General features: G+C 46.7%; 1 protein-coding gene across 1 annotated transcript; it reads right to left on the bottom strand.

Moving 5' to 3' along the window:
- Positions 1-12,870: 12,870 nt before the first annotated feature.
- Positions 12,871-17,043, bottom strand: KLF4 (KLF transcription factor 4). Its single transcript, XM_064140132.1, has 5 exons — positions 16,811-17,043; positions 16,615-16,732; positions 15,575-16,481; positions 15,333-15,497; positions 12,871-13,926 (listed from the first exon to the last, which is right to left on the bottom strand). The coding sequence occupies exons 1-5, from the start codon at positions 16,813-16,815 to the stop codon at positions 13,751-13,753; spliced, it is 1,371 nt and encodes a 456-aa protein (XP_063996202.1). The 5' UTR covers positions 16,816-17,043; the 3' UTR covers positions 12,871-13,750.
- Positions 17,044-17,953: the final 910 nt, after the last annotated feature.

Raw genomic sequence — 17,953 nt, 5'->3', positions numbered from 1 at the left:
TTTGCCAACAGGAATATCCTGTTTAGGGGAGCATTGTAAGGTGACAGATATATAAACTTAGCTGTGTACTGTCACAACAGACCACTCGCAGGAAAATGATGAGGTGTTACAAGTAAGAGAGCCCCTTACAAGAACCTGTCTCCAAGACAAAGGCTGTCTCTAAAATCACACTGATTTTAGTTTACCAACGTGAGCTGAAAATAATTAATTCACAATTATCTGCTAGCAGTGGAGAAAGCTGCTTTACAGTGCAAAGAGGCATCCAAGTGCAAATGAAAGCAGTCAAACGTGAGGCCTCTGACAAGTCTGGTTCTTGCTTGAGCTGCAGTTTATCACGGGAACAGGCCAGCACATTAAGTACAATCTCAGTAATTGTACAGTCTCAGTAATTACACTCAGATCTATGCCAAACAGACTTCAGCCTAAGTATGCAAAGCGAGTGGGTATAGGGAAGTGATCTTTGTTCCTCTTCTAAGTGTAGGAAGCTGAAACGCAGGGAAGTTCTGGCAGTAATTCAGCAAGGTGCTTAAGCATGTATTTAACTTTTAAGCTCTGAAATACGTGGGTGGGAGCTGGCTCCATGAAGTCAAAGGCAAAACTCACATGAAGTAGGATTTTGCCTTCTCTGACTGTGTTTTGGGAGGGAAATATCTTGCCTCAGGTCACACTGGGAGTCTATGGCAGAGCTGGGAACTGACATCAGGTTTCCAGAGACCCAAGTTAGTGCCTTAACTTGTTCTTAGCTTTCTGCACACTTCCTTCAAAAACGTTATTGGACGTACTTAGATACACTAGATATCCCTGAATGGCTACAAGCCCATCGTTTGCTCTGGGCCAGCTTTGGAAAGTGAGGTGAAATAAACAGCTTTTATCTCATCCTTTGAGTGATGTTTAAGAAATATACAAACAAAACTGAATACAAGCTGAACAAGGATTCTGTTACCTGATTTTATGTATCAGTGAAGCATGCAGCTGAAAGACAAGAACTGTGGCACGGCATTGTGCCTTATGTAGGTAGCCTGTTGCTGTACTGATCTTTCCCAGGTTTCTAAAGCTGGAAAGCATGGCTGGACTGGGACTGCTCAGAGACTTCCTCCAGCACCAGGTGCACCACTCAGCCAGCATCCATTACTTGGGTGTATGGGCTTAAAACAGTGCCGCGAGCCCGAACTCCTGACAAAGGTTGTGCCCTCAGATAAACAGGCTGTGGCCAGCCGGGATTGGCTGAGCCTGCCTCAGTGAGGGGAAAGGTCTCATGAAATGCTTCAGCCTGGCCACTGGAGTCCACACATGGCGATGGGGCTTCTGTTAGTGTCCTGCCATGAAAATCCAGGCCAGCATATCCTACTGGGCCCTGTCGTTGGACGAACTGTGCAAACACGCCCTGCACCTGCCTTCCCAGGCCTGTCTGCCCTAGAGGCACCAGAGCTGGAGGTATCACCCGCGGCTTCGCTGCCGTCATTCGGGCGGTGCCAGTGGGGGATGTGCTCTGCCCTGCCGGCACCGATCGGAAGGTCCCAAACTCGCAGCTACCCGAGGCCAGCCGTAGCCCCGGCCTTAGTTTTGAGGCGTCTCCTCATCTTACCCTCCTTTGTCTCCCGGCTTTTTGTTACCGTTCCCTTGGCGGGAGCAAGCACCCGGGCAGGTCTAGCGCCCGTAGGTGCTGCGGCCGGGCCGGGCCGGCAGCCCTCACGGTGGCACTAGTGAACAGCCAATCGCGCTGCGGCGAGCCCGGCTGCTGCGGCGGCTCCTGACTGCCGGCTCCTCACCGGCACTCCGCTTGTGTGACCTTCCTCTGTCATGCAGCGTAACGGCTTCGGGGTGGAGTCTACACCTACTCTAAAACCCACTTACACTTCTGGACTATCTCGGTATTTTTGAGCTAGACAGGTATGGATGCAGCCTGATCTGTTAATGCTTGATAAAATACTTTTCATCTAGCCTCCAAGTACCAGAAAGTGGCACCTCATATGAATGGTTTCTTCAATGTTCTAGCAGCAATACTTCATCTTGTTTGCTTCACATAAAACACTAGCATTAGAACCCCCTAACAATATACAGCCATCGAATCATAGAATCAGCCAGGTTGGAAGAGTCCTCCAAGGTCATCCTGTCCAACCTAGCACCCAGCCCTAGCCAGTCAACTAGACCATGGCACTAAGTGCCTCATCCAGGCTTTTCTTCAACACCTGCAAGGACAGTCACTCCACCACCTCCCTGGGCAGCCCATTCCAATGCCAATCACTCTCTCTGGGAACAACTTCCTCCTAACATCCAGCCTAAACTTTCCCCGGCACAACTTGAGACTGTGTCCCCTTGTTCTGTTGCTGGTTGCCTGGGAGAAGAGACCAACCCCCACCTGGCTACAGCCTCTCTTCAGGTAGTTGTAGACAGCAATGAGGTCACCCCTGAGCCTCCTCTTCTGCAGGCTAAACAACCCCAGCTCCCTCAGCCTCTCCTCACAGGGTTTGTGTTCCAGGCCCCTCACCAGCTTTGTCACCCTTCTCTGTACGTATTCCTGTATCTCAACATCTCTCTTGACCTGAGGGGCCCAGAAATGGACACAGTAACCCAACTACTCAAACCTTCTAGAAACACGATTACTCTCAACATCCAATTAGTGTTGTGCTAATTCACTTCTGAAAGTCAGCACACGTGTGTTCCCACCTAGAGAAAGGCAGTAACTTACTCTTACTAGAACTTCAGGCAAGCCAAATTCTGCTCAGATGGCCTTTGGAAATTAGGGACAGCTGTGCCTCCGTAGAGTAGTAATTCAGCCAGGTAATAAAACATATGAGCAGCAGTAACTGAGGGATGATAGAGATACCCTGGGTTACCTATGTGCCTGCCAAAACCAGAGTATGTGCAGCAACACAAACACATTTGAAATTTTCACAAGTGACTGATGGTGGTAGATGTTCTGGAGACTGTGTTCTGTTAAGAGAGCAGCAGATCCTCCTGAAGGCACAACTGAAACAGAAGAATAGTGAAGAGGTGATTTGCTACAGTCAGCATGGCTTCACCCAGGGCACATCCTGCCTGACAAACCTGGTGGCCTTCTATGAACAGGTCACAACATTAATAGATGAGGGGCAAGCAACTGATGTCATTTACCTGGACCTGAGCAAGGCCTCTGACACTGTCCCACACCACATCCTGGTCTCCAAGCTGGTGACACATGGGTTTGATGGGTGAACCACTCAATGGATAAAGAACTGTCTTGATGGCCACACCAAAAGAGTGGCTGTCAATGGATCCATGGCCAAGGGGAGGCCAGTGACAAGTGGGGTCCTCAGGGATCAGTCCTGGGACCAGTCATGTTCAATGTCTTTGTCGGTGACATGGACAGAGGCAATGAGTGCCCTCAGCAAGTTTGCTGATGACACCAAGCTGTGTGGCGCAGCAGTCATGCTGTAGGGAAGGGATGCCATCCAGAGGGACCTGGACAGGCTGGAGAGGTGGGCACAAGCCAACCTCATGAGGTTCAACAAGACCAAGTGCAGGGTCGTGCATCTGGGTCAGGGCAATCCCAAGCACCAATACAGACTGGGCAGTGAGTGGCTGGAGAGCAGCTCTGAGGAGAGGGACTTGGGGGTGCTGGTGGACAAGAAGCTCAGCATGACCCTGCAGTGTGCACTTGCAGCCCAGAGGACCAGTTCTTGAGATCAGCTCTGCAGGACGCATGCACAGCCATTTTACTTGACATGAGAAGGACGTGCCACTGTGAAATACTCTGTAGAAGAGAAGGATATGGTAAACTTCCTTTAGAATTTGGGACACAAGTCAACAATGGAGCCAAAGTGTCCCAGCTCATGTTACTGGCTCCTCAGAAAGCTCCAGCCTCTGTTGAGTACTTGTTGCTTCTTCTTCTGCAGACATGAGGATGAAGGGGTGTGCTGGCCACTCTAGGAGCACTTTCTCATTTAGGGTTAGTGTGTGTGTCTGTGTATATGTGTCTTTGTGCCTTAGTGACCTATCACTAGTTATGCAGGTGGTGCCCAGATGAGCAAGGAAGACGCCACCTACATAGCACAAGAAGGTTCCCCTCAGGGTCCCCAGTCACATGTGAAACCCAAACATCCCAAAAGTGCCTCCTGCCCTGGTGCTACCTCTGCTATGTACACAGCAGGCTGCAAGTCAGGTGCTGTGACTCCACACGCCAGGCTGTGTATTTCCCCACTCAGGTGCACATGGAAAGATACAACATTGCAAAAGCAGTGTTTAATTGCAGGGCACAAATCCCATCCAAAAGCAGAGCTTACATTTTCTTTTTTTACCTCTGCCAAGAACATACGTATATACCTTTAATTATTATATACAAGAAAGGAAAGAAGATTTGCCCAGATACTGTGGTGATGAGTGCCATAGAAATGTCCATAAATAAACAAAAATACAAAGCAAACCTAGATGCATGCAACAGAGCATGAAAAAAACCCCAAACCCCAAAAATCCAAAGGAAAAAAACTACAAAACCAAGCAACCAAAAAAACCCAACCCAAACAAACATAAAAAAGGGAAAAGCAACAAAAAAACAACCAGCCACCCTCAACAAATCTGCACAGTCCCTCAAAGAAACAAAAATCTCACCCACACATTCTAAGACTCAGTGCTCATTTGAACTTATTCTGTCACTCTCAAGAATTACAAGCTAAGCCCATCCTTATTTGCATTCTCTTGTCTCTCCTTCCTGCTGCTTCTGTGAATTCTCATCACCTGAGAGTTTGCACATACTGAATAATGAGGATCTGGAGCACTGGGAACCTCTTGAACTTTTATGTCATTTGAATTTGTAGGGGGAAAAAAGAGTTTTCACACACACACACCAAGTTGAATATCCTGTCCACATTATACATTTTCTTCATTACAGCAAAGAAAATAAAATAAAGCCCTACAGGGGCTTCAGTGGTGATGTGTGACTTGCTTTCTCATTGCATCCAATAGATATGTCTCTGTGTAACAAATCACAGAGAAAGGCATGCTTGCCACCTATTTCCGATTCCTCTTGTTTTTGAACCCTTCATCTCAGCTTTTCTCTCCAACAATGTGTTTTGTCACTTCACTTAAGCCGTGGGATTCCAGAAGCTGAATCATCATAACCAGCACCCAGCCACAAAGTGAGAGTTCATCTCCCAAACAAAACTATTAGCTTTTCTCCACAGCACAATTGCAAATTTTCCTCTCACTAAACGGCTAAGGTTACGCACTGTCACTGCAAAGGACAGGGCGTGGTAAGGAAGAGAGGAAGAGAGAGCAAAACAGTCAGAGAAAGTGAGCAAAACAGCAAGAAAGTGAAAACACAAAAAAGAAAAAAAAAGATTAAAAAAAAGCTAAAAAAAAAGGCAAGAAACTAAGAAAGTGAGAAAGAAAAACATAAGAAAAAAAACAACCAACCAAACATAACAGAGCTGGAACAACAGGAGATTTAGTGTACTTCAAAGAATTACCATCTTCTGCAGCTCAAAACTGTTCTGGTTTTGATTCATTTTATATAAAGAGGAAGGAAATTAGAACAGCTGTCACTCCATGGTTCCCTCAAGCATTGCTGAGCCATTTCAGATTTTCTGCAAATTTCCCTTCTACCCACCTCTCTCTTGCTTTCACACCTCTGTCCCAGGAACTGTGCACGTAGCAGCAGAGTTGCACCCAGAGCTCTGCATGCTTCCAGCCACAAGCATCTCACTGAGTTCTCACTGTTACTTCTGCCTAGGACTAGAATACATTCATCCTGGGAGGTTTGCCTCTCTATTATCCCCTCACTCCCACCAGTCAACCAGTGCAATAAAGCAGGCAGTGTGAAAGACTGAAAAATCTACAGTGGCTTCCCTGGATTGGAGGAAATTCATATATCAAGTTTTATACACAATATACATCTGCAGAGGAAGATATTTCTTTTCTGTCCAGTGCTGCTGTGCTCTCTCATGGGATGCATTCACAGACAGTCAACATTTCAACTTTGGCAGAGTTATTAAATGTAAATTTTGGCACCTTATGTTTAGCACAAAATAGAATTTTTGGAAAAGCCAGTCAGAGAAAACCTCTGATTTACCCAGTGGTTTGGGCAATATTTGAATCACTCCTCTTCTCTGTGTTCTCTCACATATACCCTTCCCTGCCTCCCTCTTCTCCTGCTTTGCCTCATTCACACATAGCTTCCAGTTTGAGACTCTGAAGATTCAGATCTTAAGCTCTTTCAAACTGCTACCTATTTTTATAATGCTCTTGATTTGCCTATGCAATTCATTTGTGTAGCCCCAAATCAGCATAAACCCTAACCTCATCTTCACCAAGGGGATTTACCTGTAGCCATCCAAATTTGGCTTGCTAATAAAGTAGTCAGATTCCCAGACAGCTAAGATACACCTTGATCACTTCTTAGAAAGCAAATTCTCTCACTTGGGATGAATTTCAGTATAGAGTACAAAGGGCAGCTGGGTGGGGTTTTTTTGTTTGTTTGTTTGTTTGGGTTTTTTTTTACACTTGCTCTTCTAAACAACAGGGAAAGACATACAGAAAAAAATGGTTTAGAAAGAGTAATCAAAGAGAAAACGCTGGAGCTGATCTAAAAAAAAAATAGACTTGAACTCATAAATACTTCTGCAGTCAGTTTCTGTTTCTGTGTAATGATATCAAATACTCAACCCCAACAGTTATTAACCATAGGGTTAGATCTTGTTAAGGGTCATGGATCTGCAGAAAATTCTGCTTTGAATAAAATGTGAAGAAACAGCCATCTTTAAACAAAAAAAAAAAATGTTGATGGGTGAAAGCTTCTTAGATGTTCTGGATATTAATAAAAAAAAAAGAAAAAAGAAAGAAGCCAAAACATCTTTTATCTATTGACTGAAATATCATATTATGCTGAATTCTTCTTGTGTTCTTTCTCCCAGGGTACACTAGACTAGGTGAACTAATCCATATGTAAAAATCCACACATGTATAGAGCTCATATTACATTCTCTTAGCAACTTCATTAAAAGTACAATCTAAGTTGAGTCTTTACAACCTTTGGCAGTAAACAACAAAATCAAAGCTAATTTAGAGCAGGAGGTTAGATCCTTCCTTCCTATGCAGTATGTAAGAAAGAGGAAACAGTTGGAATCTGGAAGGCAGCAGTGTTGGAAACTACAGCAAGGAAATATATTCACCCCTCACCTTCATTTTTAGAGTAGTTCAGGATGAACTATGAACTCCTTGCTTCACAGTCTCTCTGAAGTCAGAAGCTCAGGAAGGCAGCAAAGAGGATCAAATGGTTATTGAGTAAGAGGGAGCTGTGAAGCTACAGCATAAAATAAACACAGGTTGGAAAGGCATCTGTACTCCTCAAGCTTCTGAACCCAAGCAAACCTGCCATCATCAGGGCTTAGACAGAGGTTTTCCAGTGAAAGCAAATTTGGATCAATGCAGAGATGTCCATCACAGGTGTGTTTGTGCCTTGCAGTGACATTTATGGCCATTGGCTGAGGTGGAATATCAATGGCTGGGATAAGCTGGCTACCATTCTGCCTTGTGTGCTTCTCCGTTCCCCTGCAGCAGACTTAAAGAAAACACAGTTGCTCCAAACATAACAAGTTGGTCTCTTTGCATATGAAGCCTTGCAAAAGTTTTACATTGTGAACATGGGAACTTTGTCAAAGCAAATGGTATTTATAAAGTGTGCAACAGAAGGAAGGTAGTCAGACATCTTGTATAGGTGACAGCAATATAATATTCTCTAAGGCTGAAGAAAGCACAAGCAGTTACTGGGGTGGCAGAAAGGCTGAAAGCAGCAAAATACTTTGCTTTCCACTGGAAAGCATGTTGAAATTTTGAAAGACAAGTAACAACTTGTTGCATGGCCAACAAATTCAGCCATCCTGTCAGACAGGGGAGCCTATTGCTGAATTAGTGTGGTGAGGGAACTGAGTGAGGACAACCAAACCTAATACATCCCAGTGCACAGATGAACACAATACTTTAGGTAGCCTCCTTGAGCCGGCAAGAGCATTATTGACTGGGTATGTTTGGAACTTAAACCAAAATAAAACTTTGTCCAGAGCTTAGAGAATAAATTCCAGCATACTTCAGTAATCACTGTCAATGTTGCCCCTAGCAGTTTATCAATGTATTAATGTAAAATATTCTTTTTTAATCAGAAAAAGAGAGACATAATATTGATGGATAGTAAGTCCCCAGGAGATTTCTCACACTGGAAGACTCCAGCTGATATGTGAACATCAAAAGGTTCTGATGTTGTGGTGCCCATCCAGCAGCCTGATTCACAAATCAAACTCACATGAGGACCTTGACAAACAGTGTGTTTGTACATGTAAGCAAAGCCCTCTCTGTACTATTTCTACATAGAAGAAAGCACATTGTGGACTAAGAGACATCAGTGATAAAAGCCTGGAAAGACATGTTTTCCCACATGGCAGCTGCAAGACCACTTACAAGCCAGCAATTTTGGGCAGTCTTCCCATACCTTTCTAATGGTGGGAGGATAAAGCAGAGCTGATGCTCTGCTTCTGCCATCTGTGAAGACACTGACACTAGGAAGTGCACAAACAGACACTGAATACAACTAAGGAGCCTCCTGCTATATTAACGTCTATGTGCTGGTGGTACAGTGTTGCCCATCAGACCATTTCTAACTGCTGTGGCAACAGCAGAAACCATTCTGAATAACCGTGGGATATGTGTTTCTAAAATTAAGGGTCTTGAGACAACCAGTAGAGGGAAGCTGTATCGTTTTGTTGAATAAATCCTGCAAGTTTAATAGTGGAAAACTTGAATGGCAAGATTTAAGCAAGCCTAAGCTTGTGCTTGATAAACAAGCACGCTGTACCTAAAGCAAAGCCATGCAAAATGGTTTCAGAGCTGTAGCAAGATGGCTGCAATGATAGCAGCACATGATTACCCTTCTGCTCACTCAAGCTTCAAAGCGAAAGAAACTTGGCCTGTTCCCTAAAACTTCTTGTTAATAAGCATATCACAAGTTTGACCCTGAGATGACCAAATCCATGTGAAAACCACCATTTTGGTTACAAAGGAGTCACAGTTCCAAAGCATTAACGAAGGGAAAACATCCAGCTGCCTGGTACCTCTTGTGAGCAGCTACTAAGGACACTTGTCTTCTGTAAAACTTGTGTCACACGTGCTCTAAATATAGAATAATCATTAGTGAAAGCACAAGCCACTTTTCTTCCTCCTGTCTTTCACACCATTAAGGTTTTCACCTTGAAGGCTCACAAGTAGGCATCCAAAGGTGAAAAGGAGACTGATAAGCAGTCAGGGTGGAGAGCAAGGCTGTGGAAACATCCAGCACCCATTTCCATGCCACAGAGATGATTTCTGCACTTTGGTGTTAATGCTCTTGGCAGTAATAAAAACATCAGTCCCCTCCTGTCCAGTAGCTGTCCTGTCTGTCTGCCATCTGTGTACCCCTCCCCCACCCATAATTCACAGCAGAAGTAAAGTGCAGACAAAATGTGAGTCATCCAGGTGTACGGCAGACAAGGGAATGTGGGTGTGTTATCCAGTGGCGCCAAGCCAATGTGACCTCAATTAAATTTCACTGAATGATGGGCCTTCCCCTCTTTTATGTATGTATTTATCTTCTTGGTCTCCAAAGACATATCCATTGAGCCTACGTGCAACTATTTAATCTGAGGAGCTCTCCTGGCAAGTACAAGACAACATGCAATGGAGATGGTGTTCCTCTTCATGTGAGTTTTGCTTACCATACCTTCAGTTTGCTGGCACTCCCACCACAACTAAATACTTGCCAGAGCCCTGTGCATTTACTACTGGTCTGTCCATGTGCATTTGCAACCCATTCATATTCTCTGGCTACCTTAGAGCACACAACCCAACCACACTTCAGGAGGCGGAAAGCCTGGGGAAGAACACAGTTTCCAGCTGGGTTAATGTGGGCATTCTTGCACTCAAATGCTGCTGAAGTGTTTGTAAGAAACTTCAGTGAAAGCAGGTGAGCTCTGATGTCTTACACACTCACACAGGAATCTTGTGTAATTTGGTGGAACCGTTAAGCACTCAGGGTGATTAACTGCAGGAGTCTCTGATCTCCCTTTATTAAAGGGATGGAGAATGAAATTTACTGATTCATATCAGTTAATACAAATCCTTGTGAGAATTGTGGTTTATTTCAGCTTTAGCAGGATCTGGTAACTTCCGTGGGGGAAGAGCAACTCTCTTGCAAGTACATCTTCATTTGACACGGGAAAACTGAAGGCAGTTGTACTGTATTACAATCCATAACAGTCTGAAGCGTGCAAGCTTACAATTTGTGATGCACTGCTTACAATGGCACAGAAGCGTAGTGGTTCTGAGAAGACTTTTATTCCAATTCCACTTTTGAATACTTGGCACTTGGTAAGAAGACATGTATCATCTTGTTTTAAACAGCTCCATCTTCACACAATTCAGAGAGATCTGGGCTAGGGGTGAGGATTAAGGATCGCTGTAACTTGACTGTGTGTAAATACACTTGTGTGTATTTACCACAAGAGGTTTTCCCTTCAGTCACTAAAACAGTGCTCTGGGGCAGCTCCAGAGGTGCTCACCTCATGTTAACAAGGTCATCCCTAATAACCTCAAACACTGTTTTTAGACGGCCCAGCCTGAGCAAAGCAGCACATGAATACAGTTTCAGTAATGCTAAACAAATCTTGTTTTTCAAGACACCCCTACAATATCACTTGGTAGTTTACATATATTTTATGAGATATTCTTTTTGATACATGTGTTATTCTACTGCACCTAGATACAATCTTGCACCTTAATGCAACTACACAGCACGACACTGGGCACAATGAGACAGGTGACAAATGCAGGGTGCTGCTTCTAGCTCTACCTGACTTATCAGAGCACAAACAGTGCAGCTACTCATTTCAGTATTTCCCTCAGAAATCTCCTTAAGAACAAGGATTGCCTCTCATGGGCTGCATGCATTAACGCAAAAACTGAGTCTTGGCTCCTGTCCCAGAAGTATAGGAGTAGGATTTTGGAAATTGTTAAAGGAACAGCAGCATTTCTTTATAAATGCCAAGCTGCAACTGTGCCTGTTCAGGTCTGGAAAGAGTTATACATTAAGACAACTTGGTTAGGATCAGGGAAAAAGAAAGAAAATAATAAACTGAGAGAAGAGAACAAAGGCCTGTTTCAAGAACATCATTGTTCATGTGACTATAAACTTTAGGTCTATAAAATCATCAAGCAGAAACTGAAGTTGGCAAATAATGCATTACTAAATGCTAGAGTACCTTATAAAACTCTGGAAGCTGCATAATGACAACACATTTGAAAAGGCAAAAAAACCCCAAGTTTCTGAGATAAAATCTTCAGATCAGTACTTACAGATGTGTTAGGATGCAGACCTTGCACAGATGTGAAAGGTTCTGAATAGCAGTTGTACAAAAGTACTCGAACATTATTAAAGAGGACATGCTTCAGGCACACAGGATGTACCAATTCCAACACTGACAGAGGAGGTAAAAAAATTACTAGTTTAATTGTAAAAAAGTTTTCACATGAAAAGAGCTTCAGATGAAGGCTGACTCATAACTTCAATTTAGCTTTAAATACTATTTGCAAACCAAACAAGACATTCCCTACTGTCTGTGTTACCTAACCAAACCAACAGATAGCTTTCAGCTGAACAAAGTATGCCTAGGAGTTGGGTGAGATTTTTTTGCACTAGTATTTTTATGAACTTAGGAGAGAAATGGCAAGAGTAGCCACACAAACAAAAGATCAAAATGTGACATTAAAGAACATTCCTAAGGCATTTTTGGAAATCTAAAGTTGATATTGCCACTCTCCTTTCAACTACTGAAAATACGTGAATGGCTTTTGCCTGCAGTTTTGTTTTCCACGATGAGCTTTATTGAACACTGCATATATCCAAATTCCTACCTGACATTTTAAACCAATGGAACAGGAATCACGTCTTCTCTTTACAAAGACTAGTGGGAAAAACAGGTCTTTTTTATTGAGAATTCACATTGAAACCATCTTGTTGCTACACACTTGTACAGAAACTATAGCAATGAGGTCCCCAAGGACAACTGCAAAAAAAAAATGGCAACAATCTGAGGCATTCAGTAGGTTCAACTGCATTTAACTGCAGCAGGGTGCAATTAAAGGTACATTGGGGACCTTACAGCAACACATCTTGAATGTATGGCTGTAAGTTTTGGAGACTCCACACAGTCAGCCTTCCCAGATTATGTATGCTTACCAGGATTACTATAGCAATTGTCTCTTTGGATGCTACCAAATTCCCAGAGGAAGCTTCAGAAGCAGCTCCAGTATCATTTATTGTTAAAAGCTGTTTTATGCAGTCTTTATTATCTGAGTAGTTTACTCTTTGCAAGATTACTGTTCATTTTCCTTCATTCATGTGGAAGTGCTTAGACTATTTTATAAGCCCAAGAAAAGGTTGCTTGAAATGTTCCATGTTGAAAAGACCACTGCAGATTTTTTTAAAAGAATATTATCTTTGAATACACGAAGACCAATGTCCCCAAGAGAGGAAATGTCCCCAACAGATATATTTCCTCTAACAAATAACTGAGTTGCCCTAGAAATAGTAAATTACAGTTTCCTCATGCCAGTGAGATAAGTGGCAATTTGATATTCAGAGTGAAAAATTTCAGTATACCTTTTCCCTTAAAAGGATACGTGACATCATTTATGCAGTTGTATCTTTCAGAGCCTTGGGACTACGACCCTCCACTGCCATGCTGCCTTGCCTTGGGAAACTCAGCCACTAACAAATACTTAAACTTTCTCGCACATCTCCAATTCACAGAAAATTAGAGCAGACATTCAGATAAAATATTTTAAGTTTATTCAAAACTTACTTTCCACTTGAATATGCAAAATACAAATTCCAACAAAATGCTCATTTTCACTTCATACTTTACAAATATACAAAATAGAAGTTTGCTTAAATTTATATTACATATTTATTATGTAAAGAACTATATAGAAAACATTTGTTCTGCTTAAGGCATATTTGGGAATAAACCATTGTACAAACTATTGCACATCGAAACCACAGTGCATTACAGACTGTCTGCATAAAGTTTTTTCTTTAAAAAAAAATAAATCAGGTTTATTTACCTGATTTAGGTCATAATTGGCGATCGGAAGACAAAAATTTCCTTGTCAGATATGCAGCAGTTTGAGAACTTTGGCTTCCTGTTTTTGGTACCTCTAGAACCAACAGTCACTAAGCACCATGAAATAGGCTTTTAAAATTATAATTCTGTACCTGAATTTTTCCTCCTTTTTTTAACATAATGGCTTTTAGAAGGAAATAACAAAAAAAAGGAAAGTACAAGATGACATTTACATCTAATATTGCATTGAAAAAAAATTAAGGGAACATCATTTCCCTGTGTAATATCCCCACCCTCCGAACTACACACAGTCTGTTTAACCCTGATATCTGTGACTTCCAGTCACTCCTTGGCATTCTGTAGTCCGGAAATAATTCAAGTTGGATTTACAAATGGAATGATAGAAGATCCAGTCATTGACCCCAATGTTTTTGGTTACGTTTTAAGTGTACATGTATAAAAATGTTGCAACGTCTGTGTGAAATTATCCCTCTTTTCCACTCTTTGAAAGACTTCACCTTGATTATCTGTAGTGCTTAAACTGTGTTCTCCCCATCTTGCAGAAACCAGTCCTTGTGCTATAAATACTGAATCTCTACGGTAGCTGGGGAAAGATCCGTTGCTTCCAATTAAAAGTGCCTTTTCATGTGTAAGGCAAGGTGGTCCGACCTGGAAAATGCTCTGTCACATCGCTGGCACTGAAAAGGGCGGTGGCCTGTGTGTTTTCTGTAGTGACGAGTAAGTTCATCAGATCGGGCAAACTTCCATCCGCAGCCTTCCCAGTCACAGTGATAAGGCTTCTCACCTTTGCAAAACCAGAAAATAAAACACATGAGTTAGGTTTTCTTCAGGTCTACAACTTTTAACACCCTTAAGAAGCATGTATCCTAGGTAAGGAAAAAGGCAACTTGAAAGAAAATACAAGCTTTTTGAAGCAGTTGCAAATAAACTACACAGACTAACAGCAAGACTGTCTCTTCAAAGTGCACGGTTGGCATAACTGATGTCTTCCACTAAAATGCTCATTTCTATTGTTTCACTGTTTTGTATTGCACACAAGGCTTCAGAGCACAACAGATTGTAAGAGTGTATTTTTGTCATTACATGAACAAGTAGCAACCATGAATAGCTCAGAAGACATACTGTATTTAGATAACTGTAGGTCCCAAGAATTTGAAAATTGCTAGAAACTATTCTCATTATCTCCACCAGATTAAGAACTCAGCCTTACTGCCTTCAAGATAACAAAACCACTGTAGATAGCGAGACAAGTTTCCTTGAACTACAAACTCCCAGTTCTACACATACTGGCAAGACGGCTGACTGGCTTAGGGCAGCCAGAAAGTACTGTTCACTTGGCTGATTTTCTCCTTCCACTGTAATTAGCTGAACATGCAGCCTAACCACTGCACTAACAGTGGTTTCTCCTTTTTATTTTTTAGGGGAAAGTTCTGAATCAAGTTCTAAATCCAGGGATTTAAATTATGCAAATTCCCAGGTTATTTAATCACTGTTACGGAATGCCCACACTGACAAAACTGTGCACAATATACCTGCTTTCACAAGCCAGGTACTGCAACATCTCATTCAACTGCAAGTTTAAAGTTTGAACTGGGACTCTGATACACACTTTGACAGACTGTGTCCAAGTTCTGGCTAGTCAACCATTAGACTCCATCTTTACAGTGCTATTGCAGGGGCAGGTGTGTTCACAGAATCAAGAAAAGCACCATGCTGGTGCTAGTAACACAGCCCAAAGTGCCATTCAACGAGTTCAGCACAGTTCCCTAGAAGAGGAACAGCTGTTTGCAGAAATGCAGCACAGAGTAAGCCAAGACAGAAGGGATGCCCACTTGAAGGGTTCAACCACATGCAAATAAAATAGTATGTTAGGGAGGTCTGCTTCCATCCCCAATGTTAGCCATCTAGAGCAACAAAACCCAAGTGACTTAAAATGTTTGCTAATTAGCTAGCCATATAGCAACAAACTGCACCTTGGCAAGAAACCCACCCACTGCCACACCTGAGTCATTCTGATCCATTAAGCAAAACACCATTTCAAATAAGCAAAGACTGCATAGGGCTTTGCATAGCCAACGGCAGAAGGAAAAAGCCTGGAAACCCTTTTAGCCCTTTTTCCCATGCTCTCCACTTTTCATTGTCCAAGTGGGTCACTTCATCGCATCCCCCTGACCCCATGCTGGGACTAACCTGTATGGGTTCTTAGATGCGCCTTGAGATGAGAGCTCTTGGTGTAGGTTTTGCCACAGCCCGCATAGTCGCATGTGTGCGTGGCTGTCCTTTTCCTAGGCCATGACCGCCGTCCCCTCTTGGGTTTGGTCTCCTCAGGCAAGCAACTTCCTGGTGGCATCAGCTCTGGAGAAGGACAAGTAGTGAGCACAGCTGTAGCCACTTCCAAAGCAGGTCCCCACTGCTAAAGCACAGAGACTCACCTTGATACTGAAGTGAGTGGGTTGGCAGCTGCTCAGGCAGGAAGGTGGGGTAACCAGGGGCTGGAGGGTACCCTGGGGGCAGCGGCAGCGGTGGGTGGCTCAGCCCTGAGGCAGCAGGGAGACAGTCTCTGCTGCTCAGCATCTCCTCAGGCCCCAGCGATGGCGTAGTCCGCGCAGACAGCGGGCGGCCCAGAGAGAAATCATGTTGTGGGGCTCCTCGGGGACCATTCCCATGCGGTGGTGGTGGTGGTGCAAGCGTGCACGGTGGGGCGGCCTCCTGCTTGATTTTGGGGCACATCCGTGGCAAGGGGCTGTAGGGGGCTCCAGGTCCCTCGGTATTGGGCGGTGGGGCGGCAGAGGGGGGGCCGCTTTTGGGGCTGAGTCCCGGGTGGCTGTATTCGCCCACGGCCTTCACCACAAACTTGCCCTGCAGGCTGCCCAGGGCCGGCAGCGCCGCCGGCGCCGGCAAGTACACCGGGTCCAGATCGGGCCGCATGAGTTCAGCCACGAAGCCTCCCGAAGGGGACACGTCGGTGATGTCGGCCAGGTTGAAGGGGGCAGCGGGGCCGGCAGCAGGAGTCCCGTCGCGGCTGCCGCCTCCGCCATAGAGAAGGCCGGCGGGCTCGGGCCGCTGTAGTGGGTAGGAGAAGGGCCCGGCGGAGCAGGGGCTGGCGGCAGGAGCCGAGGCGGCAGGAGCCACCACGACGGCGGCGGCGGCGGCGGGCTCTTGGTGCATGAGGGAGTTGGAGAGGATGAAGTCGAAGTCCAGCAGCTCGTTGAACTCCTCAGCGTCGCGGCGCGGCCCCAGGGCGGCGGCGGACTCAAGCTCCGACGGCGGCGCTTCCACGGGCCGTGTCGCCAGCGCCGGCGGCGGCCGCTTCAGCTGTGACAGCTCCTCCCGCCACCGCTGCAGGGAGAGGGACACGGTTCAGACCCCGGCCGACCGGCACGCCGCGTTCGACCCAACCGGCCCCGCCGCCGCCGCCCCCTCCCCAGCCCCATTTGTAGCCGGCCGGCGCCGCCGTGACGCCGATACTCACGTTGCCGGGGCCCGCGAGCCGCGCCGCTTTCTCGCGGCCCGCGGCGCCCGCCGCGAAGGTGGCGATGGAGGGGAGGAGCGTGCTGCTGAGAGCCATCTCGCACTCGCCGGGGGGCTGCCTGCGGACGGGGAGAGCACAGCGGCGTCAGGCGCAGGCGGCAGCGACAAAGTGCCAGGGGGCCTCGCCCGACACCCACCGCATCCGCGCCGGGGCGTCACGTCGAGCTGCTGCCGCCGCCGTCGTCCCAAGAGCCTCCGAAGAAGGCAAGGATGAAGGGTAGTACAGACACGATGTCCAACCGATCTAGCGCCGCCCAAGTGGTGCCGCGGGAGCACCCTTCCTCGGTTCTTCACGAGAAATCACGCGGTCGGGACTCGGGGCGCTAACGGCGCCGCAGAGGTGCGGCCGCCGCCCGGTAACGCGGCTTCGGCACCGGCAGGGCGGCGTGGCGAAATGCTTCCGAGGGAGCAGCGGCCATGGAGCGAATCAGGCGGGACGGACGCGGCGCAGTGGTGCCAGTGGGGAGGGAGGGGCAGCGCCGCCCCACTCCTTATTGCTGCTACCGCTACCGCCTCCGCCGCGCCCCGCTCGGCACTGCTCAGCGCCCAACTCCGCCGCCTTTCTTATAACTTCACCTCGCACTTGACCCGCCCACTGTCGCCGAGGCGACGGCGAAAACAAACTGACACGTGGGGAGAGGGGGGCGGCGCGCTCGCGCGAGGCGGGGAGGAGAGCGAGGAGCAGCCTCGCCCTCCCGGCCCGGCCCGGCCCGGCCTCGCCCGCCGCCCGCCAGCCTCTTTCTCCGCGCCGCGTGACGCAGGTGCAGTGCTGACGGCAGCGCGCGGAGTGGGCGGGAGGGGGAAGGCCAGGCGTGCTCGCGGGCTGCGGCGCCTCGTGCAGCTTCGGCAGCGGCGGCGGCGGTGGAGGCAGGGCAGCGCGCAGCAGCAGCGGGCAGCGCGCAGCAGCAGCGGGCAGCGCGCAGCAGCAGCGGGCAGCGCGCAGCAGCAGCGGGCAGCGCGCAGCAGCAGCGGGCAGCGCGCAGCAGCAGCGGGCAGCGCGCAGCAGCAGCGGGCAGCGCGCCCCTCGGCGTGTCCTGCTCCGCCCCGGTCCGTACCGCGCGGTGCCTCCCGCATCGCCCTCTGTGTTCTGCCTCCTATCAGCTGCACCCGCCGGCGTGAGAGTGCCGGTGCGTGCGGAGGAAAGGCGTGTGCGGGGTGTGACAGCAGCACTGTGCCCCCGCGCGTGCGACAAGGCCAGGGGTGCCGGCGAGAGACTGAGGGAAGTGAATTTAAATTAGTAAACCAGTTCCAGGTCCTCAGCCCTGCCCTTTCACTTTGTG

Source organism: Pogoniulus pusillus, chromosome Z (genome assembly GCF_015220805.1).
Source record: "Pogoniulus pusillus isolate bPogPus1 chromosome Z, bPogPus1.pri, whole genome shotgun sequence".
Taxonomy (NCBI): Eukaryota; Metazoa; Chordata; class Aves; order Piciformes; family Lybiidae; genus Pogoniulus; species Pogoniulus pusillus.
The sequence above is the reverse complement of the archived record's forward strand: the minus strand, read 5'-3'. Positions and strand labels throughout refer to the sequence as shown.